Below are 25,027 nucleotides of genomic sequence, written 5' to 3'. Positions count from 1 at the left end.
TACCAGTACCCAAGAGAAGTGGCACAAAGCAGGACATGGAAAGGAGTAAGGCATGCCCCTTCTGTTGGCAGCTGCATTTAAGCCATAATTATCTATACATTGCCTAAACTGTACGGGAGAGAATAAAGTTAATAAAAGCTGCTACTAGAGGGAGTAAAGATCTTTTCTAATCAATACATAAGCTCAAAGAATTAAAGAACGCACTTCAGCAAAAGGTTTGAGTTTGGAAAAGCTACAGGGAGTGGAAATTGAGGTACAACTTTTTATTTAACAGAAATAAGCTGTAGCTGAATGGAAGTGCAGGATAAAGATGAGGTTCTGTTTTAAGGCACAGGGAGGAGGGACAAGAACACCGAGTTAGTTGGAGGAAACAAAGGCAGGAGATTCAAGTGCTTTAAAGAGCACCTTCTTAATATGAAGTATCAAAAAACCCAGTAAAACCCACCGATGACCTAAAGCAACCTGCAGCCGGTATTTAGGCAAGCTCCAGCATTAAGGAATCATGGATTTCACGGAGCCTCAAAGGAGCAGGTGTTCAACAAGGGAGATAAGCACAGACTGGGACATGAGCAAGAGGTGGGTTAGAGCCAGACATCAAACACTGCAAAGCCTGCACACAACACCGGGTGACTCATCTGCTCAATGGCCACAAGTTAATTTTCCTAGAGAGGAAGTGAAATACTACAAATATGGAGGAAATCTATAATTAATGATCAAGAAATTAACATCCAAGTCAGTCATATAAGTGAAGTTAGGGAAACTAAGAACTATTCATTCCAGTTATTTATTGTTTATTGAATTGAAAGAAAGGGAATACAAACATTTCTGTTAAGTGCTGTGCACCAACATGGAAAAAGTGTTGTTTTTGTGTTTTTTTTTTAAAAAATCCTAATAAAAACAAATCAGAAGTTAATGTAGTTCCAATTGAACAATTTTTAAAGATATGTTTAAAATACTACACATTTATAAAATAAAAAAGTTAAAACGGTGTTCTGTAAATAATTAGTAAAACAAGTGAAAATAAATACGAGACCCAAAGTTCTTATGTTTTTAATGTAATATAGCAAAGAAATTTTAACTACTTAATAATATCCGAGGAGAGTAACAAAAATCCAGAAAGTTTAAGAACGCAATCCTTTGAAACATTTAATATCAGTCCATAGCAAATAGTCATTACATACCAAAAGCTCTAAGTGTTAACTAGTTCCACCACAACTCCATATAAATCTTGACAATTTAGAAATCTTGAGATCAACAATAAAGTTCTTTTCTTGATCTCTACAGCTTGGTTTGTAAGTACATACATGCTTTGAGGATCCATTTTGTCCCATATGTTTTCAAGGAGCCAATAACTTTTTCCATCTGTGCCTAAAAATGTTAAGTTTCAAATCTAGCACATATACCCTAAGAATGAAAAATGTTTAAGAAAAAAGATGGGGCACAATGAATTTCAAATTTATAAAAATATACTGATATTAACCAAAACCTTCTGGTCAAAGGACACTTCACATACACACGACTTAAAGTATGCAATAAAACATGACAAGTACCTAGAACATTTGGTTCTCTGTCTGTTCATGGAACACATGCACACACACATTCATACCAGATGGGAGGAACACTCTCACAGATGTTTTACTGAATCCAGATTATCTGGATTAATTGACAGAAAACTTGTCTACAGTTTATTTCAACAACTAGAGGCAGCTACTGCAGCAGTAGTTCAACACTGCACACTTCAATTAAGTCCACCCTGTTTAAAAAAAGTGTCATAGTTAATGATTTTTCTTTCTAAACATTGTTAAAAGTAGCAGTTTTCAAAATTAAGTATGGCAGCTGAAAATGGACTCAAGCCAATGTGGAAAAGACAGGAGGAGGTCAAAAGGAGGATTAGCCATTTATGAGATGGGTGTTCCTCTTAAGAGTCATCTCAAAAAAAAAAAAATCAGATACAAGTGTACTTTGTAGCTAAAAATATGGACAAACTATTGAAAGTGCATTTTTCCTCCTCCCCCTTGAGTTACAGTAGTTTGTCTGTTGCTCAGTAAATTCTGCTTTTTATGTCCATTCTTCTCTCTCTACCTCCCTCCCCATTTGGGTCTACAACATATCCCCCTCAAGCTACAGCTATAATTGTTCGAGTCCCCGTTTCCTGCTAAGGAAGCCTTTAAAACTGACTTTGGGCAGGAGTATCACTTAGCAGTGTAGAAGTTACACAACTGGACACAAACTCCCAACAGCATACGGAGTTTTATTAAACATTACCTGTTTGAAGCCAAGTTGAGAAGTAACTGGCAAGATCTGGGTAGATTTCTAGCTTGCATCTTTGCTCCAATCATAAAGAGAAGTTAACTTTAAAGTTGGAGAACTTTAGAAAAGACAGAGGGAATTTAGAAACAAAGGTGTCATTTCCCCCACTACCCTCCCCTCCAAAACAAGAACACAGCTACCATTTTCCCTTTTGTGCTCCATTGTGCCCTTGAAAATTACTTACCTGAACAGCTAAAGAACATTCAGATAATAAAATGCTTCAGCACTTCTTTTTTTTTTTTCCCAAGATCTGCCTTGATAGTAACCTGGGGCTACTGTGAATATTTTAAGCCAACAGGTGATCAGAGAAAGTTACAAAATGAGTGCATGTTTACAGTATTTTCCTCTCTAAAACCATCGGTCTGTTGACTAGAAATACAGTAATTTATTGTGGGTGTGTACCTGTTCCAGCCTTAGACTCCAGCCTATGAACATTTTTAAGCACATGGAAATCAACACGCTGCAAACGAGCAAATTTATTTGGGTTTTTTCCCCCCACCCCACCCCAGTCTCATTTTACAGTCTGTGCACAAAAAGTATTGGTACTTTTCAATTCACATATTGTGAATATGTGATGTGTTTGAAATGGTTTAGGTTCCTCTTTCATCTCCAGGTTGGAATGGTAGTCATTGCTGCTACACCTATAACGGCAGTTTGCTGTGGGACCAAGTAGTGTGGCAAAATGCAGACGAGTCTCACCTTTCTCTGCTCTCTGCTCATCACCCGTGAGGCGCTGACAGCGATGCAACACCTGTGACTGAGACACTCTGGAAGCAGTGCCATCTGCTTGGAGCTTTCCTTTACATGGCATGGCTGCACCACGACACTAAAGGAGAGAGTTCGGAACACGTGCCTCACCCTAACTCTGCTTCGTAACACCTGAAGTGTCCTTTATGGATACAAAGCAAGTACTGAAGAGACAGGCAGTATTTGGGCAGAAGCACTAGGTTTAAATTTCTAACTGCATTGCAGTGGAAACCAGGCACCAGCACACACAAACCCCCACACACAGCTTGTGCCAAGTAAGGAGTCTCGCTCTGATTAGTTATGGCCACCACATTAAAAATGCCTGTTGAAGTGCATACGAGAATTTAAATCTCCATTTGAGATTTGATCCAGCCTTCACCACCTCCCTAGAGTTCCCACTTCATTCCCATGAGGTAAGCAAGTAGTGCCAGACCATTGTATGAGACATTATTAAAAGACATCAAAACCATTGCTCTCCTTAATCTCCCTAAACAATGTTTGGTATGAAAACACAAGTTCCAGAGTAAGACAATACTAGAATAACTTCCAAAGCTTCACATACTGGCATTGCTTGTGAATTACACCGTGTTTTGAGCATGTAAAACACCGTTTACAATTTAGGTAGTTAATTTTTCTTTAAAACCCAAAGGTTTAGCTTACTCAAATTTGATCTTCGGAACTTGTCTGTTTCCCTGCAACATCAACACCATAGGAACAAGCCTGACTAATCCTACACTGTCTGAACTAGGAAGAGAAACAAAGAGCTTCCTCCAGAACTAATTCATGGAAGGAGGAAATGATTTATAGTGTCAAGTTCACATATGTATTCCCAGTACTGTGGAACAGTAATTGCTATCAAAGCATTCACCTTAACTTTAAGGCTGATGTACTGTAAACTGCAGGTAAGAACATTAAGTTCCTACCTGGTTTTGGAGGTACTGAAAGACTAAGGTCAGATTCGGGGCTGGTCTCAACCATAGTATCAGAATCTTAACTCACACTTAAGTTTGCACACAAGGCAAGAAAAACACCAACCACCTGGCTGGAATCTAAAAAGAAAAAAAAAAAATAAATCTAACCTTCACTTTGGTTTTCTGGGAAATACCACATTCCCATTCATCAAAGTAGCTACACTTTTCCCAGGAATTCCGGCAAACCTTCCCCCATCCTTCTTCCACACATGACTAATAAGAACACTAGATTATTATCTCATTAAGGGATGAAGTCCACACCTCTGTTCACACGACTGCATGGCATGCCCTTCCCTGCTCCCTCTTTACTTTGCAGCAGTACCAACACTACCTTTCCACCCACGGTGGCAAAAGGGAATCCAGTGCCATCCCATAATGAATTTGTGTGTAGTACAGAAGCACAGAGATGTCAGGCCATCTGTTTACACCAAAAAGAATAAATATTTAAATTATAAATGTCTCTGTTTTTTCCTTAACGTGGGATATTAGTGGAACTATTCCTAGATGTGTCAAGTTGTTTACAGCACCAGCTTGCAACAAGGTCTGGGAGAGGCATTTAAATCCATAAACTTAAAAGTATATTCTCAACACAGAAATCTATACACCTTTGTTTATCAAATAAAGAAAAATTTTCATTGTAATACAAGTGTTTAATTATGATTTGTATGTTAATTACTTATACAAAATGTTGACTTTGTGAAGAAAGGACCTTTCAACACACTCCTCCCTTGAAGTGTAGTCTACCTTTTACAACAGCATTGTTGCATATATTTATGTAATTTAAAAAAAAAACCAAAAAGACCTTTCCTTGTTTAAACTTAGTCTGGTGGTGCAGTCTGAACATCCTTTTTTTTTCCTAAATAATACAATTTATCTGTTAAGATGGACAGCGAGTTCCTCCTTCTAAAACAAGCTTCACTGCCTACACAAAGCTCCTTCCAGCCACTGCTTCTGATTGGGTCTCAAGACACTCCAGAAAAGCATCAGTGATACCGTGTTTCATGACACTTCTTGCATTGTTTTAATTCCAAATGTATACAAATGAAGTCATTTTAATCCTATAAATAATTTATTTTTAAAAAATTGTGCTGTTAACCCCTTTACAGGGCAACGAGCTATGTGAAAAGTACAAAACTTTTTGTCAAATGTGATACTGAGAGTGCTTTTGACATTGTTCATTGGTTTATCATCTCAATTTATATATATATACTGCGCAACGGGCAAGGCTAGAATCCATGAACCAAGCTGCAAAGATCTCAAGCTAAGTAAGGCGGAGAGAGACTTGAGAAACAAGAGAAGGAAATACTTTCCTATCCAATGTATACTCTTCAGACTAAAGCACTCTTTCTATCAAGCCTTCTAAACTGTTAAATAAAGTGTTCCAAACAAGCATTTAAACTTCATTACACAGAAGAGCAACAAGAACAGTAGCCTGCCAGACAAAAAGGCAGGAGGGAAAAATATATATACTGAGTTCAATGGTTAGCCTGAATGTAGCACAGTTCTTCACAACCGATGGGGGGGTAATTTCAACACGGTGTCCAACAAAGTTCTAAGGACGTGCTTCATCTCGACTGGTTACTATGAAGCAAGGTGGTAAATGTTTGGCCCCAACCGGGCTTCAGAAATGGTTCTTTTTCATGACGAGCATGTCTGTCCAGCTATCAATCATGTTTGTTTGCACCAAATCCCAAGCCATTTAAAATACGACTAATTAAGTTAAACTGAAGTCGTCTGCTCCAAATTCGCCATCAACTATCCATGCTACTGCATTCCTCTGAGCAAAAACAAAAACATAAAGAGAAAGAAATCACAGCTGGAAGATCTTAGCAATGGTTAATATTTCTATTATAAGGTAATTACAGGTACAGTGTATTTACATAGATTTTACTGAACATGCATTAGGTTAATGGATCTCATAATGTAGCTAAATCCCATGCTAAAAATTATTTATTTTAAATAAAATTATTAATATCAATCTAGAAATTAATTTAGCATGTTAGGTGTGGGTACTCAAAAAGCCTCTGTTCCAAAGAGAAGTAACACATTTGCATTTGAGTTCTAGGGGAGTGTTCTAATTACAAAGCTGTCTTGCTACCCATTTAAGATTCCTAAGTTGTTAGGTATTGCTCTGTGCACCTACACCTCTTGCAAAAGCATTGCTGTGAGAAATGTATTTTCTGTTGTTTTGGTATTTATGGCACTTACTAGTTCGTTTTCTGTAGGAACTAAGAAAGAGTGAGCAAGCTGCTAACTAGAGAAAACCAAACAACAAAACCATGAGTAAAATCAACTGGAGAACAGGCTCTGAAGGTACATTCAAGGTGTTACAAACAGATTAGCCAAACTGGTCCACATAGCTCAGGACTGGAAGCAGATGTGTCAGAAAGCACAAGTGTGTAGGGAGAGGAGGTAATTTTTCCTCCTAATATCCTTCCAATTTTCAGCAATTTTTACCTAGGGGGCATTCTGCACTAGAGGTGTTTACTTCTCTAGTAGCACTAAATTGATTTCTTTTTGATTACTCTGCCCAGGTTCCTCTTGAACTTGTATCCACACCCAGTATTCATTAGGTCCTGTGGCAATAGGACATACTGTACTTCTTTTTAATATCCACTGTAAATACATATTCAACCTTGCAATAAGAAATGAGAGATGCATATAAACTGCAGAACAACTCCCCAGCAGTCATCTCATTAACAGTCCTGGGGGAGGCAAGAAGGGCTGGGAACACATGAACATTTTGGCAGCACAAAAACGAGCATTGTCTCTCTCCGCTGGACACATGTAATGCTGATGGTTTAGTAAAGGTTCAGTTTTCTAGAGATATTCCTGGGGAAAACTTCATACTCTCTCCAGACTTTGGAGATTCCTTTTGTAAGCATTGTAATACCATTATTCAACTTGCAGTGTGATTAGAACGCATTATTTAAATTTTAATAACATTTTACGTTATTAAACCTTAAGCACTGGAGGCAAGATTTTTAAGATGTCTACATAAATAAGTTAATATAATGACACCACAGTTTTCTATAGGGCCATGTCAGAATAATTTTAAAAATACCAGTTCTTTCCTTTTTATTCCACAGCATAAATAATTTAGATAAAAATCAACAGTCATACACTTAAAAAAAAAAAAAAAACAAAAACAACAAACCAAAAAAAAAACAAACTCCCAAAAAACCACACTGAACAAAAACCCCAGTAACTTCTTTTTTAGTAAACACACAGGTTTTTACCTTCAATATCCTGGTTGTCTACGAAAGGCGCTGGTCCCCATATTCTAACAGTGCCATCGTCGGAGGCGCTGGCCATCATGGATGGAATCTGCGGGTTCCAGCTCACACAATTGACTGTACGTGTGTGCCCTGTCAGCTCCGCAATCGGCAGCTCACTGCGCTTGTGCCAGATATATACTTTGTGATCTACACAAAACACACATTTAAAGAAGGCTGAGAAACACTGTCCTGCACAGGCTGATTTGTTGTATCAAAGAGCAGTTCCACACAAGCTCTCAGCAACTCGGCTCTCGTTAGCGTTGCAAAACCTGTGTCTAAAACCCATGTCCCAAGCGTGCAATAGCACTAACAAAATTTTTATTCTAAAAGCGATCAAAAGAATACAGGTCAAGCTCTTCCATTAACACCTGCAAGTCTACTATGCTAGGTATTGGAAGAAAAACTTCTGACTACAATGTTTTACAATGCAAATAAGAGAATACACGGCTAAAGAGAGAAACCAAGCTAATCTTGGAGTCGTAATCTTATTCAAAAGGAAGATTTGTAGATTTTTTTCTCCCCTCAAATAATTCTATTTACAGATTAGTAAAGGTATTATAAAGTCATGAGTACTAAGACCTCCTTATAACCACCTCCTGTTGATGACTGCTAGATAAGATCACGGCTCTATAGTTTATGAAAAACATCTTAATACTAAAGACCTGCAACACTCCAGTGAAAGTGCAAACAGAGCAAATGAGGGAGGGCAAAACTTAACGGCTCAAACTGTGAGCTATTACTGTCTTTAACAATTATTGTGTGGTATTTAGAGATATCAATTTGCACATATTAAAGCAGGTGCAATAAACAGCCCTACAGATCTTATTTTGTGATGGGAAGTTTTAAATTACTTCTAGCAACATCCCTGAAATAGAATAGCGAACTGGTTGGACACTCTACTGCAATTTCTAGAGAAGTGTTATTTGGCTTTATAGCCAGCCACAGTTCAGAATAAATTGAGGGTGGGAGTGTCTCCCAGATGTAGACTAGCATCCTGTAACAAGGCTGTGGGTTTACCTGTCTAGTAATGTCTGTGGAATATTCCAAGCAGAGCTGCACAAACTGAACAAGTATGTATTGCAAGTATTACACAAAAGCCTGGTATTCACATCTAGCATATCAAATGGAAGTATTTTAATCTATTTGAAAGGCTTTAATGTAGATGTCACTCTGAAGGCTGTTCGCAAACAAACCTATCTTCCTCTGTTCCTCCTCCCAACCCCTTATAAAATAAACTTGCTCTCTGACCTACCTGCTAGAAAAGCATCATGGAACCATGTGGTAACAACTGTCTTCTGCTGAGCCAGCTCACTTCAGTGTACCACCTACATGTACTCATATCAACACAAATGTTCTGGTTGTGTTTACACTCCACTTAACCATTGCAAGAGACTACATATCCATGCAACCACATACCAAAAACACAAGTCACACTCTGCTTACACAGACAAGTGTAAGGACACACAAGCCTCTGCTGCCTGGGAGACTCAAAGCCTAAACACATACCATATTTTGGTTTGGAAAAAACAAGTTAGCTACATTAAGGCAGCAGTTAATCGTCCTCTTAGAGACCTCTATTTTCTTCTTATTGATGCAATGGTGAGAAAAACCCCTACCTAGCCGACAATATGCTTTAAGATGTATTACAATGTAATCAATTACTTTAAAAGAGACTATGACAATGTGATCTGTTATTTTTTGTTTGTTTGCTTATTTTTTAAAACAGGACTTTCTCAGTAGCCCCATTTACAACTTCAGCACAAAGAGGCAAGAGCTTGAAAGAGTTCAAGTCTAAGTAGATGAAGTACCATCAGTTTCAACTACTGCTCAGTAGTTTTTAGACAAAGAAGGTAATAAAGAGTAAATAAATGGGAAAAAAAAGGACTGGTGCACTACAGTATCTATACCTACACATAGTTATGGCTAAACAAATCCTGAACTTTTGGATACTTGAGTCTCAAACCAAGAAGCTTGTTCACCCATCAGAAGAGGTTCACACCAGACTAGAAGACTGGAGGTGCTGTCCTTCAGTCATAGTCCACAGGATGTGGTCAGAGGGTGAAACCTGGTTTTATTTTAGACATATTTTCCAAAAAGAATAGTAGTGTTTCCTAACATCCTAAAGTTACATAGCACTCAGTGACTGTTGACATATTCCAAGAGTAATTCTTAGTCCTGCATAAGCTTGAATTTTAAGTGACCTACATGGCAGGTGATTGCACTATAGTGACAGAACTGAACCAATTCAAGATATAAACCTTTAACAAATTTCTGCTCTTGCCACAGATAGTTGAATAAAAACACACCACAAAGCCTTTGATCACCAAGAAACCCTACCAGACTACGTCAACAACTGCTTATTTTGAGACTACTGTCTGCAATTAGAATGACTACTGAAATTAAAATAACCTCACCACACCTGTATCTTCGACAGGCAAATGAAGCTGTTATTCCCCAGGAGTACTTTTTGTTCAAACCATAAGTCTAAATATCACACCACAAAAAGAAAAATCCTCAAGAACACCTCACCCACTTTTAATTAAAATTGTGCAGATGCTTTTGCTTTAGAGGAGCAACACAAGAGTCATTAATGCTTTCTACTAGTACCATCCTCTCAGAAGATTCTTTCTGCTAGCCCACAATTACTTCTTGAAGTACGCCTCAATCTCAGCACACCTCAAATTTATTTCATGAACCAGTTTGCTTACTTTTATAATGTTGTTAGCAACTATTACCAACAAAATTAAGGTATAGGAAGGATACAGTGTTCAGTTTTCTGCACAAGGGAGAATGGTGTTACCTTCACTACCACTCGCGATGAAATCTTCATTATGACCTCCGAAACACGAGTGAATTGTGTAGAATCCTTGTGTAACACCTTGATACTTTCTCACTAAAACTCTGTCTTGTAAGTCCCACAAGTGAACTCCCTGGAAATAATAAATATAAGGAGTTTCATCATAAACATTATTAATGGCATTTTTTTGAACTATGAGAAAAAAATTAAACATGAAAGTACACTACACTTCAGAGCCAACCTCAGTACTGTTGCTAGATAAAGAGAGTAAAGATGTACCAAAATACTAAACTAAACTTTCAGCCTTTCGTCCCTTCCATTCTGAAAGCTCCTATTCTTAGCCAAGGTTCCAAAAGCAGAATCAGATAAATAAAATCTAATTCTCATGCCCCTAGACTTTTTCACCTGCCACATTTCTTGCTGTACCTGGCCTTCTGATGCAAAAGCCAGTTAAATAACATTTAGCAGTACATATTTCACAATAGGAAACTCTTGAGTATAAATCAGTCAAAAAAAAAAAAAAATTCAGTCTCAAGAATAAGATTGGCTTATTTTTAGAAAATTCCATGCTCTACCTATGAATATTAAGGCCTTCATATTACATGATATACAACTGATTAATACCAAATATCCCAACTCACATCAAAATATTTAAGAACACGAAGCATTTGCAAGATTTATTTGCATTTCTATTTAACATCACCAACTCACCTGAGTTGCTACATTTAACAAAGCTAAACGGCCATTTTTTGAAATAGTAAACGACATAATAGGGTGATCTTCTTGTACTCTGAAATGATAGGACACAAGTGTCAAGATAACCAGATCATGATGCAACACCAAGGTAAAAGGCATGTCCTGTATCTGCAATATTATCAGGAAAAAATAATTCTGAATTCAAAATTAGGTATATCTTTACACATCAGTACAAGCCAGGTCTGCAATAGCTTGCTTATATTTATGGTAAATCCCAAGACCAAGAGACTTCAGACTTCAACTCCTAAATTCAAGGCAAGGTCCTCTAAAATATGCCAGGAATTGAGAGGCCTACAACTCTTGATGACAGAAATGTCAACACATCCACTCAAGTGCTTAGGAAGTTATTTCTCATACTTGATCTAATGCTGCCTGCTGGAACTTACTCACTAGTTCTTGTCCCGTGCTATTCTTGTTTTCTTTTAATACTGAGAGCATTTTAATAATTTGTTTCCCATCCTGCCCCCCAAATCCTTCCTCAACCTTCTTCTGACACTAAGAAGCAGGAATTCAAAACCAAAGAAAGAAGTAGTAGTTACATGTTCCTGTCTGTGAGATCCTCAAAGTTATAACCCCGAATTCGCTGGTGTGTGTCCGATGCTAGAACAGTTTTCCCATCACTCAAGCACCAAAGGCATTGTACTCTCACCCCTTCCCAGGAGTCAAGGAGATTACCATCTAAATCCTGATCAAAAGAAGAAAAAAAAAAAAAAAAAGACACAAACATGGAAAAAAATGAACCATTAGTCTCAGATCTCTGAGGAGTTGTGACACATCTTTTTCACCTTCTGTTCAGAAAATTGCTACAAAAAGCAATCTTACCCTTTAAAAGGGAGGACTTGGTTGTCATAACTGAGGGCTTTTGTAGGAATCTGCCCTGGAGAGCTGAGAATCCCTTTTGTCACTTATTTTCTCGTGCATGACATGTGCCATCTACACCACATCACTGAGCTGACCTTTGCAGTGAGTGAGGTTTACATACTGCACTATTATTCCAGGCACCAAGTCAGATGGCAAATAATCAAGAACAGGGTGACTGTGGACCACCATCCAAAATCAACACTACTCAGATAATGAGAATTTCAAACGTCTGTTTACACGAGCAAAGACAGCATGCAAAAACTAAGAAAGATGTAGTCAAAATTCTATGGAATAAATAACATTTGTGGACAAAGGCACTACTTTTTATTAGTGTATTTTCTGGAGAAGCTAAGAAAAAATTCCCACACCACAAATCCTCCTTCAGGCAGACCAAAGATGCTCAAACCCTTCGAACTGCTACACACAGAAGTGCTGCTGAAATACTTGCATTAACGTATTGCTTCTTTCAATTACAAAGGATCGGAAGCTTTAGTGTACACACACATGAAAAACCTGAAAAAAACACGAACCTCAGATTTGGCCAAAATTTAATTTCTTGCTTTGTTTTCAATGGGACAGAGGCAGAGAACTTACACACTGATAGAACTGTCCACGCTGACCTCCCGTTACAAAACGCTTCCCATCAGGATTCCAGGCCACGCTTGTTAAACTGTCTTCATGAGACTGGCTCATCTTTGTCTTCAGCTCCCCAGTCTGTAAAATAAAGGCAGCAAGGCCTTATACCAGAACCCTTTCCCAAAATGGCACTGATAATTTTATCTGACATGTGTAGCGTTTGGTAGTGCATGTACTTCAACATGTTTATTAAAAAGCAGTACTAACCCATCAATAATGCAGTAAGAAGGCAGTACTACTTTAGCATCTCCAGTGATTTTGGACTTCATTTGGGACAGTTTCTTTTGTCCCTCAAATCAATAGAGATGGTGTATCAGACAACTGAAATATTATGAGGGTGGAATGAAAAGAAATTACAAGAACAAGTCAAGAGCAAGAGAAGCACTATCAAATGAAAAAAACAAACAAACACTGAAAAGAGAGAAGGAGACTATAGGAGGAAAAGACAGATGACAAAATACATTTCGGTAAGAAGCCAGGAGTATCAGTATTTAGAATGTTTTCCTCCCCGAGCTGAAGCTCTCCAGGCCAAAATTCAGCTTTCATCCCTAGTGTATAATGCTACCGTTTCACAAGACAGAACACCAATGAGTGGCCTACCATTGTCAGAACAGTAAGGGCTTCTCTCTATTCCCTTGTGCCAGCTCTAGTGCTTTTCACTGAGCCAATTTAGTCAATTAAACAGAAGAAAAGTGTTCCAAGGGTGAAAAAAGGGAACATTTTTGTTTTAGGAAACTGAATTAGTTCAGAGTCCAAGACAGCACAAGAAAGACTATACAGCTCACAACTGAGTTAAGGGAAGCTTTTATATCAACTCAAGTGCCCATAAAATTCAACAGCAAAAAGTGATTTGCAAATTCATGAAGGAAATGGCAAAATGCCCTAGTGCCTGACTGAAAGACAAAGTTCTGAAATCATAAATTTAAGCCTCTGTGGATCTTTTACTAACATCACCAACATCAGCTTCTATCTTACTTTTGCTGCTTGTTAAAATCATCAATGAGCAATTACTTCCTTTCAATGATATTTCTGCCCTCTGCTTCTCTTGATTAATTTGCTGTCCCTCTCTTCAAAACCTCATTAAGGTTCTATGCATTTACACCATCCCTTCTCAGAAAAGATCCACAACTAGATACACCAGAATTGCTGCACAATCCCAGGCACTTAGACTTGAACTCTAATTTCAGCTCTGTACAAACTGAGTACAGAATTTGTAGGCTGCCATAATTATTTTTTCAAATTAAAAAGGGGGGCAGGGAGATCAGCATCTCTTCTTCACACTCAACACTGTCGCACAAGTTTGTAGCAGTTACTTCTTTCACACCTGAAGCATTCAGATATTGAAACAAAAGCAGCAGGCTGACACAATGGTTTTATTTTTCACTCTTAGTCACCACTTACTTCTACATTCCAGAGCCAAAGCTCAGAACAATCATCTGGGCCACAGGCAACAAGGTAGTTGTCATCTGGACTCCAAGCAATGTAAGAGACCCCATACGCGTGACCTTCTAATGTCTTAGGTAGTTTTAGCTGGTGAGTATCCTGGAACAAGAGAGAGACTATTGAGACAATGCAAATGAACTCCTACTAGATTTCACATATCCAATGTGTCCAAGTACAGCACAGCAAGTTTACTTTAAGCAACTTGTCGCCTCTGAGACATGAATAGGTTCCTACTGGAAGAGCAACTGCCAGTTTACAGAGTAGGGCCAGGAAATGAAAGCTTCTAAGTGCAAAACAAGAACACTTGTAGATATTTTTGTTCTAATCTTCTGTGATTCTAAATGCAAACCTCACAAAATACCACTGGGTACAAAGTTTTTCATTACATTACACTTGCTTTAGTACTTAACATTTCTGTAGTGTCAAGTCTTTCTGCATCTACTGGAATATGAAAGTAATATTATCTATATCTTACAGAATTAAGTTACTTGCTTAAAAGGCATGTTGGAAGCCTGGTACAGTTAAACAGAACCAAAACCTTCACGTAGGCTGACAAGGGAAAACCTTGAAGTGCCAGTATTTTTAGAAACCTGAGCGTATCTTGTGTGTGCTGCTCAAGGAAGAAGTTTTACAGAAAGATATTTTTATAAACTTCCTTGAGAGGTGTTCTTAAAGTGTTGCCCACAGCAAGCTGTTTTCTGCCAGATTTAGTGAATGAAGCATACTTGGCACGTGCATCATCTTGTATCATCTTTATATTACAACTGTTTTACTGCTGCCTTGTCAGAGGAACTTGACTTTCAAGAAGCTTATAAAGATAAATAGTACAGTGAGATACGGTGAAACAACCCCACATTGGCTTCCTAAATACAGAAACATGCTTCAATACAGTATTAGCACTGACTCCTGACAACAACATGCATATACAGAAAGTAGAACAGAGCTTGTTAAACTGCTGACAATTTTTGTGAAGCCTCTTGGAAAAGGGAAATCAAAATTGTTCTCCCTCTCCCATGGTTTTTCTCTGCATGGCAGATGCTTATATCTCCAAATTTTTTTCAAAAAGAGTGACTCATTTGAAAATCTAACTTGATTTCTCTAATTGTTCCTTCTCTTTCTTTTGTTTCAGTATTAATCAACAGAGCACCCCTTGATTCTAAAGAGAAAGAATAGAAGAAGAGTGACCTGAAGGACTTTTTTTGTGGGATCAGCTGCAAGGGATTTGGTGATTCTCAGCCAGCCTGCAGCTTTGAGGGTTCTGCTGATGAGAAAAAGCAAATTCCTCAAAAGAAAGTGAGATAAGAATAATCTTCAGAGTACAGAGAAAGAGGGGCAAATGAGTGGACCTCCTCAAGACCCCTTTTCCATTCTAATCATTACTCCTGGACTGCATTAGACACAGCTGTGTCTGTAGCCAAAATGATCTGCAAGGAAACTGAATCATATGTGACATCATCTCACATCCTGGAGCTTGTCTGCAACTAATGCATTTCTTCTTAGAACAGAATTAAAGTAGCCAGTCCCTTCAGCATACTTGAAACTCATTAGGAGCAAGACATATAAGATATTCCTCTTCTAATGACAGAACTCTGTGGCTGTTACTATCTTCCATACTGCTCTCATACTTCTCTCCAAATACAGCAAAACTGCTATACCATGTTTTGCTCTAAAACAACAGTCAGTGGAATTTCAGGCAAACTTTCCCAAACGTAGTCAATCCACTTCCCACCCACCACCTAAAGAAATCTCAGGAGTTCTATCCCCTACATTATCCAAATTTTTTGTTATGTAGAAACAACTATTCAAGCATCAGCTTAAGTCTGCAGTTGAGCTCCTTGGCTGAAAAGCCAAAAGCCTGTCAACAGTTTTCAGAAAGTGCCGGAGATTTTTGTAAGGAGTAAGTTAAAGGAGAACTCTAAGAAAGAAAGATGCAAGCTAGGAAAGGTGATATACCAAGTGTAGTTACCCTGTGTGCTCTAAAGGTTCTGCCACACTGCGCAACAGTCAAATAATGCATCGACACACAAACCAAGTTCACTCAAGACATTATTTAATGCTGTTGAGTCTGAGTAAGAACTTTGAAATTAACAAATGAAAATGAAAACAGAGACATGGGTTAAGATAGTTTGGACATGTAGGTGCATCTTAGAAAAGAAATAAGAACTTCATGGTATGAAATGAACACATTGAAGCAGTGTCATTACACTTCAAGAAGGGTGATGAAAAAAAGAAAGGGAGAAGTGAAGGATTCTTACACACATGACGTGTGTGGAAAAACAAATACTGTTCATTTAAAACAGTCTTCTCCCATCACTCACCCAGACAGTGTTGAATAGATGTTTCCACGTAGTTTATATATGCAGGTTAGAATAAATCTAAATACCTAAAGCCTTGAAAACCTGATTAAACTTACAGTTCAAAAGACATTCTCAACTGCTACAGGAAATGTGAGAAGAGTGCTCTGGCAAATATGGAAATGAATCCTTTAAGTTATATGGCCTAGTGTTATTTAGACATCCACCTACTTGAAAGGGTTTCATTAAGAGATTTGTTTCTTTAGCAACCCTTGTTCAAACAGGTTAGCCTAAAACACTCACAAAGTATTTGTTTGCTTTTATTAACCAGATATCAGCTAACAATTAACTGTAAGATGTGCTAAGCAAGATGTTTGGTATTAAAACCCATCAATATAAAAGGAAGATGAGTGTCTACAACCAACTGATAAGTTAACAGCAAAAACCACTTGATCATTTATTTCCTTAGAATTACTGTTCGTTAAAAAAACAAAACCAAACAAAGTACTGATATTTCCAAACTAAATAACAGAAGTCAGCTTTGCTGATATGCAGCTCTTGGCCCAGCACACGCTGGCCCCAGTAACACACAAATCACAGCAGTTCTTATGCCTGAAAAAACCATGGCGCTGCTGCTAGTCCACAGGCTACACATCAACTCTGCACATGACAGAGGGTTTTAAGTCCTTCCATCATTTTAGTACCAAAAAGGACTCAGGCTACATGGCTTCCTAACCTGAAACGGAAGAAAATAATTAAGTTCAGCTCTCAAATCTTACTGAAAATCAGCATGGATCTGGAAAACCTTTCATCTTCCATTTCACATACCAGGTACAGTTGTGTTGTTAAAAAACTGTAAGAACCTCATTTCTGATAGTGTTTTACAAAAATTAGCAACTTCGAATGTTGTGTGCATATGTTCAAGTTCATTCAGTTTTCAACTGTTATGAAATATATGGACATACTTTCATAATCATTTCTATGAGTCAACTAAAACAGTGTTAGATTAAATTCATCAATCTTTTTATTTATGTAAGAATAGAAATGAGTAGGAAAAATATATGAAATATCCTACAGCTACGAGATTTAAGAGAAATAGTGCCCCATACTATCAAAACCTAAAACTGCAGTCTGTAAGAAAATGGATGAGCATACTTCTACGTGCCAGTGTGTTTAGATCTTTGTCTCAAGACAAGGCAAATCTACAACAGCGACTAGCATGAAGTGCTATACTGATACAACTTTTAGTTTAGCACATACCATTTTATTACTCAGGGATAAAGTAATAAATGGTGAAGTCAAGAGAGTATTTAAATCCAAGTGTACTAGTAGCAGCAAGATAACAGAAAGGAGTTAGTTACATAAAAAACTCAGAAGTACTCTCAGTAAGGGTGATTTAGAAGAAAGGTTCCTCACTGCCATGCTCCTTCCATTCTCACCCAGTGCTTCGAGGCCTTCAAGCTGAGAATCTTCCCTGGAGGGCAATAGCAGGCTCTGCCTTGTGGTACCAATTAGGAGTACACAAAGTTCCTGCCCCAAAGCTGCCAACAGTTCAAGCCTAACACTCACCATCAGCTTTACAAGTGTCCCCCTTCACTAATTTACACCGATCAGGACCTTCAGACTTTTACATCCCAGAGAAATACCCTACTCAAAGGGGTTACAAGTACCTGTTAGCCTGTCCTACCAATGTCCTATGGTTTCATCCTAGAGAGAGAAAGCTGAGAGGGAGGGGAAAGACAAGTCACAAACATTTTAACACTTGGCACACTTACTGGATCAACCTGCCATATAATAACAGTTGTGTCCTTAGATCCTGTTGCTAATTTAGTGCCATCGTTGGAGAATTTACAGAACCACACTTCATTACAGTGCTCCGTTAGTATCTGCTGTGTATAGCATGGGAACTGTTTCCTGCAAAAGAAAGGCATGAATTTGCAGATTAGTAAGAAAGCAGCAAGACATTTTTTTGAAAGTCAAGCTAGTAAAAAAAAAAAAAAAAAAAGAACCAACCAACCAACCAACCAAAAACCTTATTTAAATGTAAGGCCACACAACTCAGAAAATTCCTCTATTAACAGCTGCTTCAAATAAGTACAGAATGAAGTGTCTTATCTGGTAGCCATCAGGTGATTGTAACCAAGTCTAAGAAATGTAGAACTATTCTTATCTCACTCACATAAACTGTTATGCTTTCATATAGCTTGGAATAAAACTGACTTCATTAGGAGGGTACCAGTATAGAAAATACTGGAGTCCAAGTCTCTTTAAACCCTAGGTGCAGTGTTTTATTTACACATGAGGTCTTTGTAGGTATCTAACTCACTTAGCTCTATCTTGCCCACTCTTTAGAAGTGATTCTTCCGTAAGAGTTTTCTTCTTCTTGAATGTGACCTCGCAATAAGTTAGATGTTTCTTTGCCTTCACTTTGTGCTATTATTCACTGTCTTTGCAGAGTACCATATACGGTATCTAAGCATAACTAACAAGACACTATAGAGCTTGAAAAGTTTAACTCACAGAAATCTACATTATTTCATAAAATGTTGTGTTTATCAAACAAAATATTACATGATAAACTACTGAAGAGGAGTCAGAACATTCCTCTAGAGCTAATATTTAATATTCTAGTTACACACTGAGAAAAAGCTAACAGTCAAAATATTAAGTTAGGCAAAAACTGGAGACATATTTCATTTACATGAAGAGCCTATAAGCTCTCTATTAAGAATTTCAGAGCTAAGATAAAATAAATACAGGTTTTTACAGCAGATGTAAGTAATACTGCAACAACTGCAAGTTCATTGTGCAGAGGCACTAAATAATAGTCTCACAGACATTTTTTCTTGAACTCCAGGAATTCTGAAGTGGTTCAGTCTTAGGCTGAGTTTTTACAGCACCCAGTAGAACAGGGCAACACAACTCTAATGGGACAGGATGCTACTAATGTAATGTCAGCCTCCTTGAATGTGCAGTTGTAATTATAACTGGAGATAAACTGGCTTAAAAACCCCCTCAACAAAAACACAACATGTTCCCCCACACCAAAGGAAATGAAACAAACATCCCCCCCCCCAATCATTTGAACAGAAAACTTCCTTCACATTTGTGTTTAAAAATACAGTTTGGTGGTAGCCAGGCTGACAGACACCTGAAAAATTACTTCTTACCTGAAGCTAGAAAAAGTTCTGCTTAATATAAGGTCTATACCTTCTTGGTAATTTTCTTTTACTAGAAGAGGTTTCCTAGTCCATGATTAAAGACTATCGAGCAGCACTGAACAACCACAGTCTCATTTCCTGTCTTATGGTAGAGGGGGATAAACAAAATGTACATATATATATATATATATCTGCAGTTTGCTCCTTGGGTATGTCTACTTACTTGTTTATAGAGAAACACAAGTGTGTTCTGCTCCTGCTTTAAGCTGACCAGGAACTGTCTAGATGCCACTGGAAGAACACTGAACCCAAGGTAAAAAGCCCCACCCATGAAAGAAGACTTTGTTTTCCTTGAAGTATATATGGAAGTAGGCAAGCCCTTACACAGACATGTGCACCTACAGGAAGAGTGTTTCATTATTATTTAGCCATATTATAATAAGTTAATGTTTTTACTCAGGGCAACAACTTGCTCTAGAAGGCGAGTCTTTAACTGCAACTCAAACAAAGTACAAGGGCCACAGTGTCCCAGGAAAGCATTTTCAGCATATTTCATTTTAAAAAAGTACTCTATGGAACAACAGCTCTTGCATTTTAAAGCTTAAGAAAAGCAGCCAAAGTTTTGCAGACATGAAAAGCAAGCAGTTATAATATTGGAGTACACAGTTTTTGTCTTCAGATGGCTTTTAGGTTCCTAAAAAGGGCAACAGTTGGTATAGATGCTGGAGACACATCCCAATACTGCATTATTACTGCTCACAACCCAGTTGGATCAGAGCACCCTCACAAAAAGTTCTCTTAACTAGTAGAACATACAACTCAGCAAGCCTGACTTCAAAGACAGTACAGCTACATTAAATAACTCTTCTGCAGAAGGAAATAACAGCAATCTTGAAATAAGAAACCAGAACCAGTTGTCTAACAGTTTCTGGGTTTGGTAATTAGATATTATTGTAGCTCAAAGGTTTTTCTTTATCTTTTTTGAAGTGTTTCATTACAAAATGTTCTGTGAACAACATCATTCAGGTGTTTTGTGCTGAACATACTGAAATAAAGCATCTAATAAAGTTATCTGTTGTTGTATTACACAAGTTCAAAATTACAAGTAAAGCACCAAACAGCTACCTTTTTATACATCAACAAAAAACCAACCAAACAAGAAAAGTCCAGAATAACCAACAAGGCTGAAGGCTCTCAAAACCAAAAATTACCATCCCCAAGAACATCAGTTTTCTATTACCAAAATCTCAGGCACAATAAGATGAAATCCTTCACCTTCACTCCCAGCAGTTTCTCACATTCATCTCCCACTCTTACAAAGTAAGTTTTAGTTAAACATTCTACCTATTAGTGCAATTCAAGCATGCTTAATCAAAATACTGCATAAGTCCAAACCAGATTAGTTCCAACTACAAAAGGGAAAGCTGTCAACATTCTATCATTTAAGAAGTACAGGACTTAAATTGTCTAAGCTATTAGACTACAGTTACTTCTGTCAGCTTCATCAGAATTTGGCTTCCACTGTCTAACTCACCTCAATATGCCCAAGCATGGTAGCACGTACAGCACACCACACACTGAACTGAGACCCTGTAACAGGTAGGTAACAATAGGTTGAGATGAGGACAGAATGGAAGCCTTTATTTTTAAGTGGACTTTTGGGGTTATTTTTTTTGTTGGGGTTTTTGTTATTGGGGTTTGGTTTTTTTTTTTTAATTACAGTAATTGTGAGTATCTAGGTATGTATATATACCAAACATGCCAGTTAGGAAGTACTACTTCAGGTTTAAAAAAAAAAAAAAAAAAAACCAACAAAAAACACCACAAACAAAATCTCAAACTATGGCCAAACTTTCATGTCAGCAAATAGATTCAGATAGGTAAAATTTAAGCCCAGATTTGTTGCATGCAGTAGCTTTTATATCCGGTTCTACTTAGTCTGAGTTCAGTAAACCACACTCTTCACAGTCTGCTTGAATGCTCTTTGGGGTTTGATTAATCACATCAAATCCACTACAGAACACCCAATACTATTTATGGACTTGTTTAAGGACTAAAATTAAATTGCTGTTTGTTAGTCTGATTTTAATACTCACTTCTGAAGCCACAATATCAGTATATGATCATTTCCTATGGCTCTTAAAATGGGCAACAGTCAAATGTCTGCACACACATACACACACAACTGCTGAAACAATGCAGTGTAGCAAAACTGCAAGCTAAAAAAGTGACTTGAATACACAAAGTGCCAAAGATAATAATTTTAAAACCTACAGTGAAGTACTATGGAAGTCTGCATCTTTAAAAAGAGATTCCAAGAAACACAAGAATGTAAGTCAAAGCAGCTGAGTTCACCAGTTCTTACTAGCTTCCTCAGATGAGCCAACCTTAACATGAAAACCATTTCCCTGTAAGCCCACATGTTAGCCTGTTACATGAACAAACATAAAAGAGTATCCTATACAACCTCATTTTCTAGGTGTTCTGGCCTTCATCCCCTTATTGCAGCATGCACAGCAGTTTTCCATAAAAGCTACACTGAGTTTTTAGGTCCTTAGCAGAATTTTGCTGGATGAAGAAAAACTGCTCAGGTCAGCCATTTGTTAAAAACAAATATCTTCCTGCTTCATGTCTACTACAGTGTGGCATTTTGAAGGTTCAGAAGCAGCATCCATTTTGTTAAAAAAAACCCATTATCTACATAGTCTAAAGAACCAATAAAAAGGTGTAAGAGACATTCAATTCTTACTGCTTCACAATTCTGAGAAAACAGTTCCTTATATTATGTAAATCAGACACATCTATTGCACATTTCTCCTCTGCTTTAGCCTTTGTGTCTAAAATCACCTATGTCCGCTACTAAAAGTTACAGCTGAAAGCTGAGTTTATAAAAGTATGCTTCTATAGGCTTTCTGCATTCCAGTAATCTTGAAGACAGAGTCTGGATAAATAACATAGTGATTCTCCAGTAAAAAAACACAGCAATCGTATGCTGATGCATAAATAGACTGGCTGTCCAAAATTACAAGGAACAAGTGGCTAAGGATTAGCCTAGTACTATCTTCTATTCATACTCATCTGATTAAACTTTTAAAGCTTTAGTCTGACCCCACTATTCCATATCCAGGTACCAAACTGTCTCACACACACCTTCCCTACTCCCCACCTCCACCACTCCTTTAATGAGAACTGTCTCTTCCCAGTAAAATCCTGTTAAACCAGCTCAGAACAGTTTTCGTGTTCCTGCTAACAGTAGGTACAAATCAGACTACTTTAGAAGACAAAGGAAACATACTGCTGCCCATCTTAAAAGTCGCGAGGGTTTCTTACCTACTACAAACGTGATCTATTAGCAGCGAGACAGAATCTAGATTACTATCTAGTTTCGTATTATGATATAGGCACCGGTCCCGTTGTAGTTCCACAGCCTGACGGAGCAGGTTCTGTAAACGCCTTGGAGGAAGCATCACTGATGGGGGTAGGTAGGCTTTAGAGGAGTTATGAAGAAAAAACAAACACATTAAAAAAAAAAAAAAAAAAAGACTTATCAAAAGCAAGTTACAAGTAAGAGCATACTTTGATTTGAGTGGTTTTGGAAAAGACCTTAGTAAATAAAGTACGCAGCTTGTCAAGTTTACAGCTATACATCTGGAATTAGAAGCATGAACTCCTGGAAAGCAGAGCTGTATGCAAGGTATTTGTAGTTACAGAGTATGTTGTTGTGGTTGACAAGCACCATTTACACAAGCTAACTCAGTATTTAAAAAAAAAATCAGTAAAATTACAAACCAACAGTATCAGCATAAGGAATTACCTATTAACACTATCAAAACAAAGAATACCATGGGGTTTACAACTCTGATATACAGTATTTACAACAGCCACAAGAAAGAGAGAGGAGAAACTGTAATTCATAGTGAAGTATGAGACCACTGTCAACCAATACTAGTATCACTAGTAGTTTTAGGCCACACTTAAGTTTTCACCTCTCACTACAGCGAGCATTTGTAACATCCCCCCCCACACACACACACACCCTTCCCTGAACCACACATTTAATCACCAAGTTATACCATCACTGCATGCAGCAGAGGTAAGAAATAAGAGTTTCTATTGCAAATAGTTTATCAGAGACAGCAAAAGGTTAGGTACAGAAGACCAAAGGGTAAAGGCACCTAAAGGCATCCCCATTAACCAAGAAATACCAGAAAAGCAAACAACCAGCAAACACAGGTAAAGTCAATTCCCTGAGATATATAAGATATATGGGATTTACAGAGGTGAGAAGAAATACTAAACACTAGAACATCTTACTCTGGAGTTTGTCCAAAAGTTTAGATCTGGAAGCTGTTCCTTTCCCTTCCCACTCTGCTTTTGCACGCAAGTCATCTGCATGGCTACACATCAGGTACCTGTTTAAAAAAAGCGCACACACACCAACAGACCAAGTCTTTCTGGAATCATTCGTTTCACTTTTGAGCATGATATAGATTATAACATTCTTATTGATCTGGAAACAGGTGACTTAAGCTGGAGATCGATAGGAAAAAGGGCAGGAAACTATTTCAGAGGAAAACACATCATCTTTAGAACAAACATCTACAAACTGGCCATAGAAAAGGAAAACAAAACACAAGCGATTTTAGGGAAGGTAGAAATAACTTATTTTCATCTCAGAACAAACCAGATTATATTTACCTACTTAATTCAATTATAAGGTAGCTGGCTAACAATTCTCAAGATCGGATGACCACACATATGTACGTATTAATTTGGGTTCTAGTAGTATAAAAGTAAATAATCATCAGGTTGTTTTCAAGCATCTGAAACAGAACACTGTCTACTGAATAGCATTCTTTACTCAGCATTTTATCACATCTCACTACAGCTTATTAATCAACAGGATAATAGCTTTAACACAGCTTGAGCCTTCACAACATCAGCTATCAAAAGCCTCAGAACTCCTTAGAAAACTTCAGTGCAAAGGCTCTCAAAGTCCAAACACTTACCCACTGAGGACATGAATGCGTTCTGTATTATATTTCAGAGGCGTCAGTTCACAGCGTAGAACCTGAAGTGCCTCCAGGACCTTGCCATCCTCCAGGTATTCCAGGTACTTCTGCTGCAGCAGCAAAAACTTCATCCTCTGACATGACAGAAAGCAGCAGTCAGGGGAAAAAGGTTGACTGAAGTTTCAGAAAACGTTTGAGCCTAAACAGAACAGTAGAAACCATTCTACTATGCCCTTCAGAAATACAGCTCTATGTAATGTTTCATTACTCAATTTCTTTTGCTGGGTTTTCAACAACATTGCAGCAATTAAGTTACCCATGAATTTCCTCCCTGACTGATGGGGTTCTAAGTATATTTTCATCTCATTCCTCAGATCCCCCCTACAACTTGTCTCATTTTTACTTGCTCTTTTTAGCCATCATTCTTCAAACCTTAAATTAGATAGGCTCTCCAATGTAAGATCCACTCAAGAAAGTGCTCAAAATCAGCTATTCACATATTTAAGACTGTATGACAGCACAGAACACAACAGGCCAACTCAACAAGTTCTCACACTGCTTACATAGGAGCAGACAAGGATTGTTTGCATAGCTGCATAACATATAGCAATAACAAATTGACACTGCCTGAGGTTTTGTTTTGCAGTTCTACCTTAAGTTGTTTTCCTTGGGTGGTGTTTTCAGGATTACAGAAAAAAAAAAAATATACAGTTTCCTATATTTAGGAATCACTTCACCTCTCTGAATTTAATCACTGTTAT

At 37.7% G+C, this 25,027-nt stretch overlaps 2 protein-coding genes across 2 annotated transcripts in view; one reads left to right on the top strand and one right to left on the bottom strand.

Moving 5' to 3' along the window:
* Positions 1-16,318, top strand: part of CNIH4 (cornichon family AMPA receptor auxiliary protein 4) — a 28,088-nt gene extending 11,770 nt beyond the window's left edge. The window contains exon 5 of the mRNA XM_032682115.1: positions 14,929-16,318. Coding sequence (XP_032538006.1) covers positions 14,929-14,953 — 25 coding nt within the window. The 3' untranslated portion in view covers positions 14,954-16,318. The remainder of the gene's footprint in view (positions 1-14,928) is intronic.
* The window catches only part of WDR26 (WD repeat domain 26), a 32,243-nt gene continuing 8,241 nt past the window's right edge, over positions 1,026-25,027 (bottom strand). Inside the window, exons 4-14 of the mRNA XM_032682113.1 lie at positions 24,264-24,400; positions 23,569-23,666; positions 22,585-22,741; positions 17,869-18,007; positions 13,758-13,898; positions 12,315-12,434; positions 11,399-11,544; positions 10,815-10,893; positions 10,107-10,236; positions 7,268-7,453; positions 1,026-5,805 (exon numbers count right to left, since the gene is read on the bottom strand). Of these exons, the coding sequence (XP_032538004.1) occupies positions 5,780-5,805; positions 7,268-7,453; positions 10,107-10,236; positions 10,815-10,893; positions 11,399-11,544; positions 12,315-12,434; positions 13,758-13,898; positions 17,869-18,007; positions 22,585-22,741; positions 23,569-23,666; positions 24,264-24,400 (1,359 nt within the window). The 3' untranslated portion in view covers positions 1,026-5,779. The remainder of the gene's footprint in view (positions 5,806-7,267; positions 7,454-10,106; positions 10,237-10,814; positions 10,894-11,398; positions 11,545-12,314; positions 12,435-13,757; positions 13,899-17,868; positions 18,008-22,584; positions 22,742-23,568; positions 23,667-24,263; positions 24,401-25,027) is intronic.

This window comes from Chiroxiphia lanceolata, chromosome 3 (assembly GCF_009829145.1).
Source record: "Chiroxiphia lanceolata isolate bChiLan1 chromosome 3, bChiLan1.pri, whole genome shotgun sequence".
NCBI lineage: Eukaryota > Metazoa > Chordata > Aves > Passeriformes > Pipridae > Chiroxiphia > Chiroxiphia lanceolata.
The sequence above is the reverse complement of the archived record's forward strand: the minus strand, read 5'-3'. Positions and strand labels throughout refer to the sequence as shown.